This window comes from Lonchura striata, chromosome 1A, assembly GCF_050655825.1.
Source record: "Lonchura striata isolate lonStrDom1 chromosome 1A, ASM5065582v1, whole genome shotgun sequence".
Lineage (NCBI taxonomy): Eukaryota > Metazoa > Chordata > Aves > Passeriformes > Estrildidae > Lonchura > Lonchura striata.
The window spans coordinates 39945820-39963154 of record NC_140741.1 but is presented as its reverse complement, the minus strand read 5'-3'; the positions used below and the strand labels follow the sequence as shown (position 1 = coordinate 39963154).

The following is a 17335-nucleotide window of genomic DNA, read 5'->3' as shown; positions in this document are numbered from 1 at the left end:
CATCTATTTACAATAAGTACAAAATAACTCCTGTACTGTAAATAAAAATTAGTATTACAGCCCCAGACAACAGGGCAACTATTTATCACTGAGAAACTTGTAAGTTCCAGGCAGCACTTTTATGCATGTGTAAGTATCAGTAATGTAATTCCCTAAATCAAGGCCTTTAACTGGAGCAAATTTAGTCTCTGATTCCCTATAGCTACCTTGGGGAAAATCTTTCATTGAGTAACTTTCATTACTAAAGTAATTGCTATGAAAATACAAAATGGGTGTGTGCAAGGAAATAAGCCACTTACTGGTTGCACACAGTTCTATTTTGCACACTTGCTATTAAAGGGTGAAAATTAAGAGCACTATTTCAATTTAAAAAGATGCTCTAGTTTTTGTCAAACATCTATAATTAATTTGCAAGCAGTCAGCAATTTTATCATACACAGAAGATAGGTAAAGTCACAGATAGTCACACAGAAGAGTGATCAAAGCAATATAAAACTGTGGCTCTATCAAAGAATGGTCTGAAGTGTATCATGTATTACCAAGCCAATACACAATATTTAGAAATTTTTGGAAAACTGTTCCACAATTTCTTGGTTTAGCTACAGGTAGTTCAGTTATGGCAGGTAAACAAGAACCTCAAGAGCTTTATACATACTAGTTAAGAACTTTAGTAGAGAGTGTAAACACATGTATTTAAATCTGCTGTTCCTTATAGCCAGTGTATAAGACTGTTTTAAGTAGTAATAAATGTTGTTGGTTTGAAGAGAAACAAAAAAGCAACATATGCCTAATTAGAAAAAAACTGTTACAGCCTAAAGCTGACAATAAGTATTTCATAAACAATTGACAACAATCAGATTAAGAGGTTTTATAAAGCAGCTGGGTTTTGATAGTTGATTCCAGAAGTGCTGCATTTGATTCCAATATCACGGTCATCTAAAAAGCATTCTTAAACTACTTAAAAATAGTGGTTTATCATCATCCATTTGTTTCCATCTGGATATAAAAAAATTATGAAGAAAACCAGTTCACAAAATAGATAGAACATAAGCTTTTTTGAGTGCATCCATGCTTGCTTGGCATGGAAAAAACTAGCTATCACACTCATTTCAGCTCATCATATTTTAAATAATCAACATATCCTACCATTTTGTGTGAGTTTGGTGGAGCAGAGAAAGGATGTAATCCAGAAGGACTCTTTAGTGGTTTTTACTGCTTGGCTGTTGTTTCCTAGGGATATTCCCTTTGAAAAAGGGAGTTTGAGGTAGCGACCAGAATCCTGAAGGTTTGCATTTTCTTCACACTGTGGAAACAAATGAGTTAAAATAACTGTACTGCACAAAAAAATTGACTAAATCTCTAAATTATATGAATCATTGTTTCTCTGTCAGAAACTGAAGAATTTCAACTATGCCTCTTGCAACTTTGGTTTTAGAACATAGCATCATATTTGACATTCAAATTAAACAAATTTGCACAAGTTACATTAAATGAGTAGCTGCAAATTTTATATTTTAGTTTTCAGATAAACTCAAATTTATCTGGGAGCACAAAATCCTCTGAACAAAGTGATAACTCTTACATTTGGAAAGAAAATTACACAAAGTTAAAATAACTTACCTTTGTGAAATTCATTATAACACAATGTGATATAATAGTAGGACTTTGGTAAACCAATGCACTGAAACTAGATTCAATTGCAGTTTATAGGAATAGTCACCTTTTAGGAAAGTGAATATTAAACAATCAGTACTGGATATTTTAATGGTGACAAGATTATCACTCATTTGATAATCAGTAAAGATTTTCTTAACTTAATGTCTCTGGGCATTTAAAGTAGGTTCCAGTGGAATCATTACAGCTAATGACTGCTAACTCAAATTACCTTGTGTACAATTAGCTCATGGGTGCCATCTGGCAGAGTCCTCCCATTTTCCTGCATCAGGGGCACAAAAGAAAAGCCAAACAACTTCTTCTCACCCTTTTCTTTTGCTGAAATGCATATATAAATAGCAGTAATTAAAGACAATAGTATCCTTTTAAGACAAAAAAAATTATACAATGCAACATAAGCAAGTATACTGGAGCTGCAGCTAGTCAGATGAAGATTAACTTGAACTGCTGTTACAATTTGCACATCGTCTCCTTTTTAATCTCACTTTAAATCAGAAGGGAGTATTCTGAAATAATTTAGTATATATTAACAACAAATAATGTAAGCCACCAAATATGCAATCTTAGCAACATATAGAAGTTTATCCTCCTCTGTTAAACCTGTCTCTCATGGTTGGAATGGAGAATGTGGAACCAGTCACCAATTTTTACCCCAAAATCATCTCTAAAATGTTTCATAATATTTTAAAAGTTTTAGACATTTGTAAGTAAGGAAAGCATTACAGAGAAAGTTCATGCTGCTGTCTTTTCCCTGAGGTGCTACAGAAACTTGTGTGCTGACTGCAGCCATAAGGGGAGGACTAGCAGAAGTCATGAGCATCACTCACTGGAACAGTGCCGGAATTCACAGCGGATGTGAGCTCCTCTGAACTTATCCACAGGAATAGGAAGTTTCAGCAGCTCAGCCCACCTGGGGCCATTGTTATGATAAAGCACAAAAGAATGGTACTCGCTGGCTGGTGGCTCTCCAGAGCCAAATGAGATAAAATCCTAATGAAGAAAAAATATGATTAAGGATAGATTAGTTCACTAGTAAAACATCATCAAGGACTAATCTTCCAAGGATGACTATTTAATGTTTACATTCATATCATAAATGCCAAATGTGGTACAATGTTCAGTATCTTATAATCCTCAAAAACAGCAGCACTTTTTTTAATGTTTACAATTAGAGAATTATAAATGGCAAGAATTATTCACATAATTTAGAACAGAAGTGTTTATCAGAGTGTACTGGGTGATCAGAATGTGGATTCCCATGACATAACACGGTCCTGCCCATGTTATGCCCCAGCAAAACAAAGAATGGAACTGAGACCAGAACAGGCCAGGCTTAAGATCTTCAGTCATCTGAAATAAGCCTGGAACCCTGGCACTATCAGTGATATGTCCCAGCATTAGAAAATAAATTTGGATTCTGTGATCAGGAAGAAGCAAAGTGATGGCTGCCTTTACAACACCCATTATGGACTCTCCATTGCAAGGTATACAAATGGATTTGTGCAATGTCCTGACTCAGATATATCCATTAATTCTCTGTGGGAAAGGTAAGGTGTAGCTTTTGCAGTTATAATATCAATATCATATTTTTGTTTAATACACACACACACACACACACACACACACACATATAAAAATGTATCTATCTATATTGGATGCCATGGATCAATATGCACAATTTCACTTCAGATACACAAACACACAATTTGAGCCAGGCTATTTTTGTAGCCTTTCTTCATTGTGTTACCCCACAGCCATGAAATTATGCAGAACATATGAAAATACAACTTCCAACTTTAAACCAAAGCAAAAACCATATAAAAAATATGTGAGAAAAAGTTTCAATGTGAACAGAAATCTTTTTGATACAGAAAAATTTTGAGAAACAGACATCTATTAATAATTAAAATTTAAACCATTGCCTGTTTGTAAGCCGTCACCAGCAGCATATAATAAAATTTGAACAGGATTAAATGAAATTAAATGGGAACATTATTTTAATTTTTTTACTGATAAATGGTGCTGACTTCTGCAGCAAGAATCATTGACTTATTAAAATCAGACATGAAATTCAAAATTATCACAACAAATTGTTCTGTGTAACATAAAACTTTGCATATTTATAAGAAGAATTCTTAGGAAATACAAAAATTTCCCAAATTTGATCTGCTTCATCATTTTTCAGCATATTAATGGAATCATCAGTTATTTGGTTGACAATTTTATGTGTTTATCCCAATCATGTAATTCATCATCACAATAAAAGAAACATATATTAAGGTTTTATATAGTCATTTTATAAATGTTTTAAGCAAAGTGGAAACACTTAGAATTCCCTAAGACAACGAAGATAAACATGTCCTTTCCAAAGCATTTTTGTATTCTTCAATCAGTGCCACAAAAGAAGACTTACATATGAAAAAGAGTATCAAAATTAACTACAGCAAGGAAAAAATTAAAACAAAGATACCTTTAAAATTTGACCACTGCTGTCCACCACATGCATTGTCACTTCCACATTTCTGGCCACACTTTTCCCTCCTTTTTCAAATTCTCCTCTTTCTACAGTGATATACAAATCATTCCTCATTTCACCTATCAAAAAAACAAACAGAATAATGTGTCCAAAAGTCAGTCCAGCTTGCTTACTTTTGCTTTCAGTACTTCAGTAGAGTTTAATTTTATCTTACAAAGGATAGTGCTTTCATTTTGTGTTCCAAAGGATAGTGCACCCAGAATTTACCAGTATTTTCAGATTTTAAACAGTAATTGTTTTCAGAAAGCAAGAAAATGAAAAGATTTGATTTTCAAATCCCTCTCAAAAGCCAAAGATTATTTGCCATACTAAACCAATTCTAGGAGCTTCTACTCATCTTTTGGGTCTGTTTGGTCTTTTCACTGGCCCCTCTAGCTATACTGAAGCCAGTGTCTAACTCCACCTCAGTTCATTCTTCTTCTAATCTATGGCAATATTAATGTACTTCCTTTCACCTGTAACCATTACAGTTCTCCATTTAACTGATTACAACTTTTTTCTGCTTAATCTTAACAGGAAGTGTATTATTTTCAAAAGGAAAAACCAAGAGGTTGGTGTTCTTTCCATTAGAAGGGCTGTCTTCCCAGATTGTGAGTGGTACAATTTGTAATCTAAAAAATATTTTACATTAATAGGGTGTTCCAAAGCTTATGAGGAAAAAAATTATTATTATTATTATTATTATCATTATCATTATTATTAACTTATTTTTTGCTTGTTGGAAAGGCTTCTGAGAAATTAGACTCTTCATCAGGACATTTAAATTACAAATCCAATACAGACACTACCTAAGTACGCTATGGTATGTCCAAGTACCGCTAGCATATCTAAATTTATTATTTGCACATTCATGCAGTATCATGCTAAGTAGTCTGTCAGAACATAAACAGATAATATGGACAAGATCAACAGTGATTTTATTTTAATTTTAGTTGACACAAATTGAAAAGTTTGATGAAAAGGGGAAGTAGTGGTTGCAGTGGGGGCAGGACAGGGAAAAGCAGTACTGGTGGTGACTGAAGTGCCATAGTAGGGAAGCCCCTGTTCTGTTTAATGATGCTGAATCTATTTGTGAAGAGTGTAAACAATCCAGCTCTTGACAAACATTACCAGAACTATTTGAAGCAATTGGACTTTACTTGTGAAAGGAAGAACAATGAAGAATGAACAGCGTCATAATCAGGAGAATTTTCTAAAATTCTTATTTCTGGACTTCTCTGAAACAGAAATTAAGAATATGTGTTTTCTTTGGGAGAAATGTAAGTTTAGTGAAGAGGGAATATCATCTTTTAATAAGGCAGATTTTCACTCAGCATTGCTGAAAGTGTGATAGTTTAGTCTATTTATAGGTGTGCCACTCAGAAAGCAACCATGGGATGTGAACTTGTATTGTGGGTAAAATTAATTATAATATACAATTAATGCATCTTCAATTTCTAGCTTCATTTTAATTTGCAAATAAAATTTGACTTACTTGAACTTTACACAATACTCTCATCTTTCACATTTCTTGTATTTTACAACTCTCCAGTGATTTTTAAGTAACTTGCTATAGTCATCTAATATTTTATAATATTATTACATCACTGGATGCAAAATAATTAAAGGATTCCACCAAAGCACAATCTAAATTATCAAAAAAAATAAAGAAGAAATTGCCACATCACGAATCCCTTAAGACCCATGCCCATAAACAAGGGGGGAAATCTGCTATTGTATTAACTTATTATCAGTACCTGCTCGAACAATCATGGGCAGATGCTAGCATACAGCTAGACAGAATCAACAGAACAAATACAAATAGTATTCACAAAATACAGATAGTATTCACTTAAGAGTGTCTGAAAGAGGATGAAAGAGCCGAATTACTATTAAGTGCTACCACCACATCAGTCTCTGGTTCCTGGTGGGAAACAGGTTTAAAATAAGCAAAAGGTGATAGTTATTCAGGTGATGGACAGCAAGACTTGAAAGAAAAAAAATCAAATGCAAAAGCAATCTCAAAACAAAATACAAACACAAACCCAAAGCTTTCTGAAGGACATTATGAATGTAAGTAACGTAAAAGGGTGAAAGGAAAGGATGGAGAAATTGTGGAAAAAAGATCAGCTACAGGATATGAAACAGGCAATCATAAGGACTCGGGAAATCCCTTGAGCTGAAAATAGCTGGAGGCTGGGAGAGCATCGGGGGTAATTACCATACTCATATGTACATATTCAGCTTTTACTTTTTCTTAGGATTTCCTTACAGCAAGGGTCCTCAGTTAGACAGACCCTTAATCTGAGTCTGTAAAGCTGCTTTTATTGTTTATTCAAGCAATTAAAAAAAACCCACCTAAAAACTCATTGAGACTACCATTAAAACAACCAGATTACGATTATTTCTACATTTAGTACTATTTCATTATAAAAATTTTATAAGTTAGAATAGTATGATTACCAAAGAGCTTAAAGCATGTTGGGTCCTTGCTTAGCATATGCATATACTGGGCTTGGTTCTAGTCAGTGCTGCCTCTTGGTTCCTTTCAAGTATTTGACATTGAGAAAAAATGACAACACACAGTATTCAGAAAAAGAAGGTTTGTTATAGAGCCAATTGGAGCAAACAACTTTTAGGTGCAGCAATATCTCTTTAAAAATTAAATTGAATCCTACATGCATTTGTGCTATATTATTTTCATTTATCAGCACAGATCTGCTTCAATTTTCCATGGGATTTTCACAGAAAGATAACCACAACTGAATAAGCATTTCCACCACAAATGTAATGACTTTCTCCGGGTGTAACTCAGTGAAAACTGCAAGTTTTCCTTTTAAATAAACCGTATGGGATTTAAATGCAAATGAACATAACAGTGGAATGAGATGCCCTATTACCAGAAGTGTTGAAGGTCAGATTGGAAGGCGCTTTAAGCAACCTGACCTAGTGAAAGAAATTCCTGCCCATGTAGGTGGGCAGAAATATTAATATTTAAACATCCCTTCCAACTCACACAAGCCTATAATTCCATGCAAAAAAATAGGAGAGCATTTTTAAAAGAAGTCATTGGGACTCCACAGAAGTGAAGGAGGCTTTTAAAAATTGTGTTTCAATGCAGTTAATTTTTTTTATCCAAATCTGTTGTTTTACCTTTTTAATTGCCAGAAGAAATCAAATTACAGTGAAAAAACACAGAGGTATAGGGTGTATTTTCTCAACTATTTACCTGCTGTTGGCTTAACAGAGCCTTGGCATAGTTTTTAATCAGTGACATGGAAAGATAGTTCAGGTGAATCTTGCCCTGATTTCTCTTCATTCAGGAAGATCTGCTCTGTTTTCAATGTCTTGAAGAAACTCAAGACATGTTGGTCATGTTAGTGAAAGAAAATATATATATTTTTTTTTCCGTTATCATGCATGGCAAATTAAACCTAGGAGGAGACTAAGCCTCTTATGCTATATGAGAAATAACCATGTTTTATAAGGAAATGAATAGAAAAGCAGAAGGTAGATGACTGAAATAGACTGGAAAATTAATTTTTAAAAAAAGTAAACTCTGGACTATGCATCACAGTCTGAACCAGGTGGATACAACATCAGCTTCCTTTCCTCAAAGTAGGTAGCATATCTGGCATTCTATAACATCTACAGAAATGTAAGGTTCTATGTAAACTTGCCTCCTGTCTGGAGGCACACAGATATTTCACTCTTGATTTATAGCACAATCATTATTTGCAACCAAAGTATAAGAAAAACAACTCTATTGAACTTGCACAGTTCAGCTATGAGTCCTGAGATGTTAAGAACTTTACACCATGTTCCTGACAAATCTTTAGCACAATATTTGAATAAACAGAATATAAGCTCATAAAATAAAAAAATCAACAGGCTTATAAATATCAAGCACAAAGCCATATCAGAAAACAGGTGCTGGCAAAAAAGAAAATGGATTTGACAAGTAAATGTCACACTGGAAAGAAAATCGGAATAAAAACCTAGAAAAATATATTTAGATACCAAATTTTTAAATTATTTAACTATTGATATAATTGGCCTGGAGATATCCTAATCACTTTTACTTTCTCATTGTTAAAATGCCATTTTTCAATCTTCCTTAACAGAAATTCTCACTCCAAAAATTGAGATTTTCTATTTAAACTAAGGGCATTCATTTGTGGTGCCACTTCCCATAAAAAAACATTCTAAATCCTCTATGAAGCATTCAAATATCAGCAAATTGCTGAATCTATCTATACACCTTTAACTGATCTTTCTTATTTCTGTTAACTATAATTACACATTTCATTATACGAATATGCATCATTTTTCTGTGGGACCTTTGCCTTCACCAGTACACCAGACAGATTAAATCAACTCCTTTTCACTAAGGTAGTCAATTACAACCATAAGTAGCACTGAAAGGCCAAATCCTGCTGAATATCAGAGTTCTGAGGTAGGCTTTGAAGATGGTACCTTCAGCTAAACTATCTGCATTAATCAAATCTTATAGGTGTAAGTGTACTGAGACTTTTTACAGTGTTACACTTCACCAAATGTGAAGAATCACTACAGAAAGAGGAAGGGCATATTTCATAGTTCATAGATTCATAGATTCATCAGATTTTAATTACTGGCTGAAAGCATACCTACAGAATTAAATCCCTATCAGACAAGAGGCTTTAGATGAGATGAAAAAAGCAACACACAAATTCCAGCCAATTTCTGTGCTGCGAAATACAGTGTCTCCTTTCCAGGCTTGTTTCAGTGAAAGCATCCAATGGCTGTTTTCAGCATAAAGTTTGGTACAGGAAAAAGCAACAGAAAACAATATCAAAAATTGTGCTCAGCTTTTGAAGTGACAAACCTACCTCTACCTATAATGATACTGAGTGCTATGAAAGATCTAGACCACTTGAAAGCATTTGTTTCAAAAGAAAGGGCAGCTCATTTCTCCCTACTCTGATGGAGCATTTCCATTCCCTGGCCCCAGTTATGACAGGTCACTTTCAGCTTTCTGAATTTAGGGCATCCAGACTGTGAAATGAACATTCAGAGAGCAACATCCAGTTAATAACATTCTTAGCCAGAGTCAAACCCCCCTGCAAATCAGCTTTGTCTAGGACTTACAGTTTTCTGGGTAAGAAACCACTACCAAATAGTGAATCACACATGTTTAAAATCATTAAACATTTCCTGTGAAGCTAAACCACCTTGTCTCCTTAGAAGTCAAAAATACTTCTAAACATGTAGGTTATGAGCTGAGTCAACATAAGCTGGAGAAAAGCAAGTTAAAGGAGTCGTGTTGCATTTCTGTGTTATTTGAATGACTTCACTGCTTAAAAAGCTGCTTATCTTGGTAAAGCTACTTTCTAGACACTATTACAAGGAATAAAAGGCATTAACATGTTACAACCAGCATAGGTAAGACAGAGGACTGTTGTACACTGGGTGTGAGATGGTAAACAACAAAGAAGAAATAGGAAAGTTGGTGTTGGTCCCTATGAGAGTGGGAAGTAATAAGCTGTTTCTTGGAAAAAACAGAACTGTCAGGATCAAAGAGTGTATCTAGGGAAGCTGTTTGTTCATCTGACAATCTTGTAATTGAATGTGTTGAAAAGGGGTATATTCTGTCCTAATTACAGAAGTGACCCAATAAACCAAACACTTTGGGACTTCTTAGTTAGCACCCTATGATTTCACCTTTTCATCAAAAACAGGCTGAGAAATTCCTACACGAGTTTCTAGTATTAAGTGAGGGTTAAAGCCATATGGAAACTAATATTCCACAGAATTTAACAACAACAAAGTCAAGTTGCAGGGGTGTGAATATAGACATAACATTTTGATGTAGCACGAGCTTTCAGTGCACATTCTGTATGGACAGCCACTCTGGTATGTGAATTTAATTGTAAATGAAAGGTGTTGAATTGAAATGTCTGAGCTGCTAAATAGAAATGTGTACAGCTCAGCATTGGCAGTACCTGCCTCATCATATGGTCCTGTCAATACATTGCTGCTTTGATATGGCAAAATTATCTTGAAAGAACTCTCCATGGACTAGGAGAGGGAAAACTCCAAACCCATCTTGTCCCAGCTGTAGGTGCTCACCAGGTGCATTATAGCTCAAGAATTCTGACCTATGAAGAAGCAAAAGCTTCATGACTTCAATCCAATTAGCAATGAATTGTACAAGGGCACAAATGAGGGTGAGGGACAGACACCTGATCAGCACCAATTACATGCAAAAGTCTAATACTGGGAACAGGAGGAAAGGCCAATTAAAGTCAAAAACAACTACAAGAAGACTAGTGGAGTTAATGGAGGTCAGCCTTCTTCAACCTGCCAGCTATAAACTACAAATATTAAATAAGCAGTAAAGAGGAAAGAGCCAGGGATAATTTCCAGGCAGGAGATGACAATGTGTGCTCAGCGTCCTATTATGCCCACTGCAGAATTTTATTATGGGATGCCTCTGCAGGATCCCTTTCCTTCATAGGTTGGAGGTTCCAATATCTCTATCAAGGACCTGTGTATAAGCACTGCTGCTCCCAAATGGACCTATGTGTAAACTGTACCCAGCTCAGAGAGGCTTAACTGCACCCACTGAACTTCAGGTGACAGGAACAACACAGGTAATCACTAATAAGGAGTAAATCAGATCAGTACAGGTCTCAGGAGAGCCTTGCATGAATGTATCATTTGTGCTGTTATTTTTATAGAAACATTTGCACCTAACCTAAGCATCAAAGAAATGATCTTTCATCATAAAATTGTTTTTGAACTTACACTGACAAAGCTCTGAGTTGCAACTGCAACATATATATTGTAACAAGACTTCTCATGTTTCAAACATATTTAGAATTGCAGAATCTCTTGTAGCATATTAATATGAAACAAGTTCTTCAACAGAAGATAGCTCTCAAAGATCAAAGGTAGCATCTCTGTTAGAAAAAAGAGATTAGTTTGCTAGTTATAACTATTTATATACTTTCTAGTGAAATAAATTTCAATTTTAATGTTTAGTAGGGTAACAAAACACAGCATGACTGTATTTGAACAAGCATCTCTGATATTACTGCTGTTACAGCTGCTAAATTAAAAATAAGTATACAGACTTCACTAGGAGTTGTTGTTTGGAACTGCTTTTTTGAAAGCTTTGCTCAGAACTGTAGGTCTTATAGAACCATGAATTGCAAAAGAGAAACATAATTTTGTCTAGAGGAAGTTCCTGTTCATTTACATCTATGTAAAATACAAGCTATGAGATGCTTTATACTCTAAATATGTCTTGAACAGGTCTTCAAAATATTTCAGTTGTAGGGGCTGAAAATCTCTGTATGTGGCACAGACAAAATGGTATTAACACAGAATGTAAATCTTGTGGATGAAAACATTCTAGAGAAAAGATTCTTAGAATACTTTGCAGAATGGGAAAAGAGCTGTGTAGCAACTGCCAGTGGAAGGATATTTAAAGAAAAAAAAAAAGAAAAAAGAAAAAGAAAAAAGAAAAAGAAAAAAGAAAATAAGAGAAAAAAAAAAGCAGCAGAAGATGATTTTAACTTGAGGAGAGTGCTAAGGAAGCTTAGTGAAATTTTCCATCTTGCTAATCCCTTTCTGACAGTTGAACTTTAATGATTTCATAGTCCAACTTCCATGCAATGAGCCAGGAGATCTTCAACTACAGCAGGTTGCTCAGAGCCCTCTCCAGTTTGTCCTTAAATGTTGCTAGGCAGAGGACACTCTCTCTGGGCACCCTGTGCTGGCATTTCTAACTTTCTTAAAAAAATTGGTGTGATGTTTCCTTTTCTACAATCACTAGGTACTCCATGTGACTGCCATGACTTTTCAAATATCATGGAGAGTGGCTTGGCAGCTACTTCAGCCAATTCCCTCAGGACCCTGGGATGCACCTTGCCAGGTCACAGAGACTTAAGTATGCTCAGATTCCTCGGGTGGTGTTTTCCTACAGAGGGATGAACTTTGCTCCCTTCAGTCCCTGCCTTGAGATCCACAGATTTGAGAGGTTGAGAAGAGAGACTTACAGTGAAGACTGAGGCAAAAATATTGTTGAGTATCTCAGCCTTTTTTTCTCATCTGCTGAGACCAGTTTACCAGTCATGTCCATCACAAAGAGTCTGCTTTTCTTTTCTGGCTGAAATACCTACAGAAGTTCTTATTTTTCTTTGCATTCCCTTGCTGATTTCAGCTCCAGCTTTACCTTAGACTTCCTGACCCCATCACTACACAACTGGGCAAAATCCCAATATTCTTCCCAGCATACCTGTTCATATTTTCACTGCTTCTGCATTTCCCTGTTGGCCTACTTTGACCAGCGTGTCTTCACTCAACTATTCTTTCCTCTTGCCTTCCCTTCCTGATTTCTTACACATTTAATTTAAAAACAAAAATTAATTTTAAAAATTCAAGTTAAGCAATCTAGGAATATTTGTGAAAATTGTAATACAGAAGAAGGTTATCTGAGAGAAGGGCATTCTTAAGGACAGCAGCTCAGGAAGACACACAGGCATGCTGCATTTCACAAAGGATTTCATCACTGTAGGAAATGAAATCCCATCACTGAAACAATTTCCTTTTTGTTTTACATTTTTGAAGATACTGAAATACTGACTGGCTACTTATCAGGGAATATATTCAGAACTTTTAAAAAGGGGGCAAATCTCATTGACATGCTTGAAGCTGCCAGTGAACATATCTGAGTTTTAAAGACTGTGACAACCACCAGTCAGCTGTTCAGTGCTTTTTCCCCACAGAGCATACCTTCACTTCTCCATCACTGAGGCAAAGAACAACCAAGCAAATTTTGCACACATTCACAAGATTTATGAGTGATATACACAAATGACTCAAGAATGAGAAAATGTTTTACTTGGAGCTTAAATACATACATACAAAGAAAAACTCTGAGACTGAGACCTTCTGGGTGATATTAACAAATAATTATTTGCAGTTGTGTGTCTGTATTTAAGTATATTATAGGGGATGGCCAGAAAAATTTAAGGCAATTTCTGCTATTTATATACTAGCAGTCACTTTATATATTATAACTGGTATTCTTGCTTATATATGGGAAACTTAATAAAAATAACTCTGTGTATGTTAGGATTTTGGGAGCATTGGTCACTTTGGTAACACCACTGCCTTTTTATTAATGGATTAAGTAAACTTGGGCATTTAAACCAGAGATGAATAAACTGATTTTTTAGTAGTCCCCAAATTACTTTACTTTCATTTTTTAATAAAACATTATCTGCATTTTCAGCTTTACTGCAGAAACATTCAACAAGCTCTAAGACACACTCACCAGAAAACATTTGATTAAGCAAATGAAATGCCCTTTACAAGGAATTATCAAATGCTTTCAGATTTCAAATGGATTATACATTTATCACATAATACCCAATTGTTCCGTGACCTTTTTCTCTTCCTTTTTACAATGAGATGTAAAACAAGATGTTTTGAACAAGTGAGGAATAAAAGGCTTGTGAACTCTTTTCAACAGGTAACTTTGACCTGTTGACTTTGTCTAGCTTCAAAATAAAGAAAATATTTCCAACAAATTTTGAAAGCCTGTTTACTTTAACAGAGCTAAAGCACTCATTTCTTAGTTTGCCAGTGTTCCTTACCTGGTTTATCAAAGAAAAACTTCCAAGCCATAACTATGCTTGCATACACTTCCCATGCAACACTGCTACTTAGTCTATACTAAGTAGAATGCCAACTTATTCTTCAAATACTATAAACTGCAGAAGACCCTTTCTCCCATTCCTAATTTCCAGAGATTTTAAATCAAGGGAAGTACACTTAAATTCTGGCTTGTCTTCCCTTTGCATAGTTTTCTTCTATTTTTTCCTTCAGTTTCTAATGAACCAAAAAAATAAGACAGGGGAGATGGAAAGGAGAAGGAAAACAATACACACGTTCCTTGCACTTGTCTAATCAAATACATCATACCCTTCTTTTCTCCAGTGACTTGTAGAAATGTTAATTCCTTCAACAGATAGGATTAAAGTTTTTTTAAAGTATTAAAATAGGATTTCAAAAGCAGAGGATATTCCCCTAGAGTACTACAGTTTTGTGAAATGTCAAAATGCAGGGTGTGTCTTTACTCCACCATACTGCTCAAACGTATTTTGTGTAACTAATATATCCAGTGGAAGAAATTAAATTCAAACTGTTTGTACTTCATATAGTATAAACAAGTTTGGAAAAATTCACTCCAATGCTCAAGGGAGAAAAATGTTGAAGTGTGTCAGATATAGATTTCTTCTCCTAGAATCAACAGCTCTTTACTAACTCCAAGCTCACTGGCAGACACAGACACTTACCATGATGAAGACAACATCTTCCATAGCTTTCTTTACATTTTTGCAGAAACTTTTTCTATGCTTTGAAAGAATGAATGCCTCTAGTCAAAAATCACATAATTGAAAATGAATGTTATCACAAACATAGCATTTTGTGAGACTGTATAAAAAGACAAAGATTCTACTTCTAGTTTTATTTTAAAAAGTTTCTGAAAATAGTAAGAAAGTTTGGTGAGAATGTACTTGAACTTGAAAAGACCTTTTAATAATCCAGATGAAAACATGATAAGTATATTCAGTGGCTTTGAAGGACAGGATCTGATGAGATTTAACTGGACAGCAAAAGGACATCTAATGAAGTTAAAAAGTGACAAATGTAAAGCAATGCAGATGTAATGGTAAAAAAATCTGTTGATTTTCCTAAATTAAGCATATGAAAGCTTAACATAGGAAACTTAAAAGCTTGGTAATATCCCGTGCACCTCATTTTACCTGCTAAATGAGTAGAAATTGCAAAAAAGAAAGACAATGCTGAAGCAAAATGCAACTTTTAGTCTTGGACAGATAAGTTTGAAAGAATGAAAATTCCACTACAAAAATTAATAGTGCAGCTGCATGTAGAGTTTTTAGCAATGCTATTTGTCAAAATTTATCACACAAATAGAAAAAGACAAAAAAATTCTGGCCCAAGTATTACAAGCCAAAACTTCTACAGACAGGACTGACTAACCCAGCTCTAGATAACAGTACAGATACCACACTAATGTACACTTGTGTACAAGGTAAACACTGGTCAATGTAGAACCCTTGTAGGGATGCACCAATTCTTTAACCTCTTCTAATATCATATGAATTTAATAATTTGGATGAACAGGAAGAAATATTAACTCTTATCCTTAAAGCATATGGTGATGAGATGGCAGTAGTGGTAATGGCATCAGTTCGGATCATAAGCTGAAAAAAGGATGGCTATAGCTAACTGATATCCACCTGTGAAAGTCTTTTGAGATGTCAGCCAAGAGGCCAATTGTTTACACACCAAAATATATTTTATGGACAAAGACATTTTGAGCTGCTGTCGTCTAGATGTCACAGAGACTTTCAATAGCAGTTTTAATTCAGAATCATCTCATCATATTAATAATAGACCAACCTACATAGAGTAAGTTTGTAGGTAAAATTTGAGGAAGTAAAGTTTGGACCTCACTGAACTGCTTAGTGAAAAAAGTATTCTACAGGAAGACAATGAGATTACATTAAGTGCTAATGTCTCACACTGAATGGATCTTGTCTTTGAAAGTACTAATAGTTAAGACAACAGCTACCAAAAAACTACCAGTAATAGACTTAGCACTGTTAAGAACAGTGTAGCTTAAATGAAGTAAAGCAGATGCAGTTCTGATCTGGAATGCACAACAAAGGAAGACATGCACCTATATGTATGCTTACCACACAAAAGTTTAGTCTATTTACAACTGGGAGGCAGAGCAAGTATCTTGTGAAGCCAGTTAAGTCCTCATTTAGACAAATAGCTGTGCTAGGATTTATTCCAATTCTAAAAACCCCAGGAACACATATTGGTAATCAGGCTTATTTATGGAATTAGATAAATGGTGCCAAAGAACATATACGTGCACGTGTAAAACACACGAGCATGAGCAGCACTGAAGGCATGCACTGATACAGGTGTTCTAAGTCAAATTTGGAAAGAGATTCCATAATACTGAACTACAGAAAATAGCAAAAAAGCTGTTAAAAGTATACAAAGAAAAAGAGCTTTCACATTTCATTACCTATCGTGTATGTAAATTTAACCTAGAGTGCTCCTCAAAAGTATACTCCTCAAAAGTATACAAATATATATATTTGTAAATATCAAATGCGAAATTTTATATACTAAGTAAGGATGTGGTTGTTAGGAAATGGTGAACACAGAAACTCAGTGTGCAAGCACAGGTGTCCTTCAATGTTGTACAAAGCCTGAGAATATTGGCTGTGTATCTGCAGACAACCACACTAGAACACTGGAATACCAGTGCTTGCATGGTGCCCTGAAATCCTGGTCAAACCTAGAAAATACATATTGATTATCTTCACAAGTTGACACTTTCACTGCCTATCCTTCTTTTGTTGGCTAGAATAAAGTGAATTACCTATTTCACAGCCTTTTTGAATGATAGCCATCTACTTTTTTTCCAGCCATCTACTTAATTTCCTAAAACACTTGGAGTTCTTCATTAAGGAATTCCAAGGGTCCTGGATATTGTATTTTGTGGCTTCAGCCTGTCAAGTTGCAGTGACACAAAAAGCATTACTCTATAAAAACATGCACTATTACTGTCAGTTCTGGTTTGGCACATATGCTGATCCCAGTTACTTTTCACAGCAAAATCTCCACAGAGAAAAGGATTGGTATGACAAAAAAAGAAGGTCAGAGAGAGTTTAAATACACCAGAATAGGAGAGAGACTTAAAATATGGCATTTCTAAGAGAGATACTGAAGTTTAGCAGCATGAAGCATTTCTTATTGAATAATTCAAGAGAGTCTTATTCACAACACTAACCTAAGTGCTAATTAGCCACAGGAATACTCTTTCAACAAAAATATAAAATAAGATCTAATTAATGGCCATTTCTAGTGGTAAAAGATTAAATTCTCTAATTTATTTGTGAAAAAAAAAAAACACACTAGAAGAGAAATAAAATGAAAGGGAAGCTTTAAATTAAAAAAGCATTTCAAAGGCTAGGTTGCTGAGGGCATTTCAGGGCCTAGGGCTTACTGCTCTGGTTAGTCCTTGAAATTCATCATTGCAAGATT

At 34.9% G+C, this 17335-nt stretch overlaps 1 protein-coding gene across 4 annotated transcripts in view; it reads right to left on the bottom strand.

The window, feature by feature from the left end:
• Positions 1-17335, bottom strand: part of DOCK4 (dedicator of cytokinesis 4) — a 220588-nt gene that overhangs the window by 77246 nt on the left and 126007 nt on the right. For all 4 annotated transcript variants that reach the window (XM_021545259.4, XM_021545261.4, XM_021545262.4 and 1 more), the window contains exons 14-17: positions 4145-4269; positions 2502-2664; positions 1886-1992; positions 1147-1303 (exon numbers count right to left, since the gene is read on the bottom strand). In XM_021545259.4, coding sequence (XP_021400934.1) covers positions 1147-1303; positions 1886-1992; positions 2502-2664; positions 4145-4269 — 552 coding nt within the window. The remainder of the gene's footprint in view (positions 1-1146; positions 1304-1885; positions 1993-2501; positions 2665-4144; positions 4270-17335) is intronic.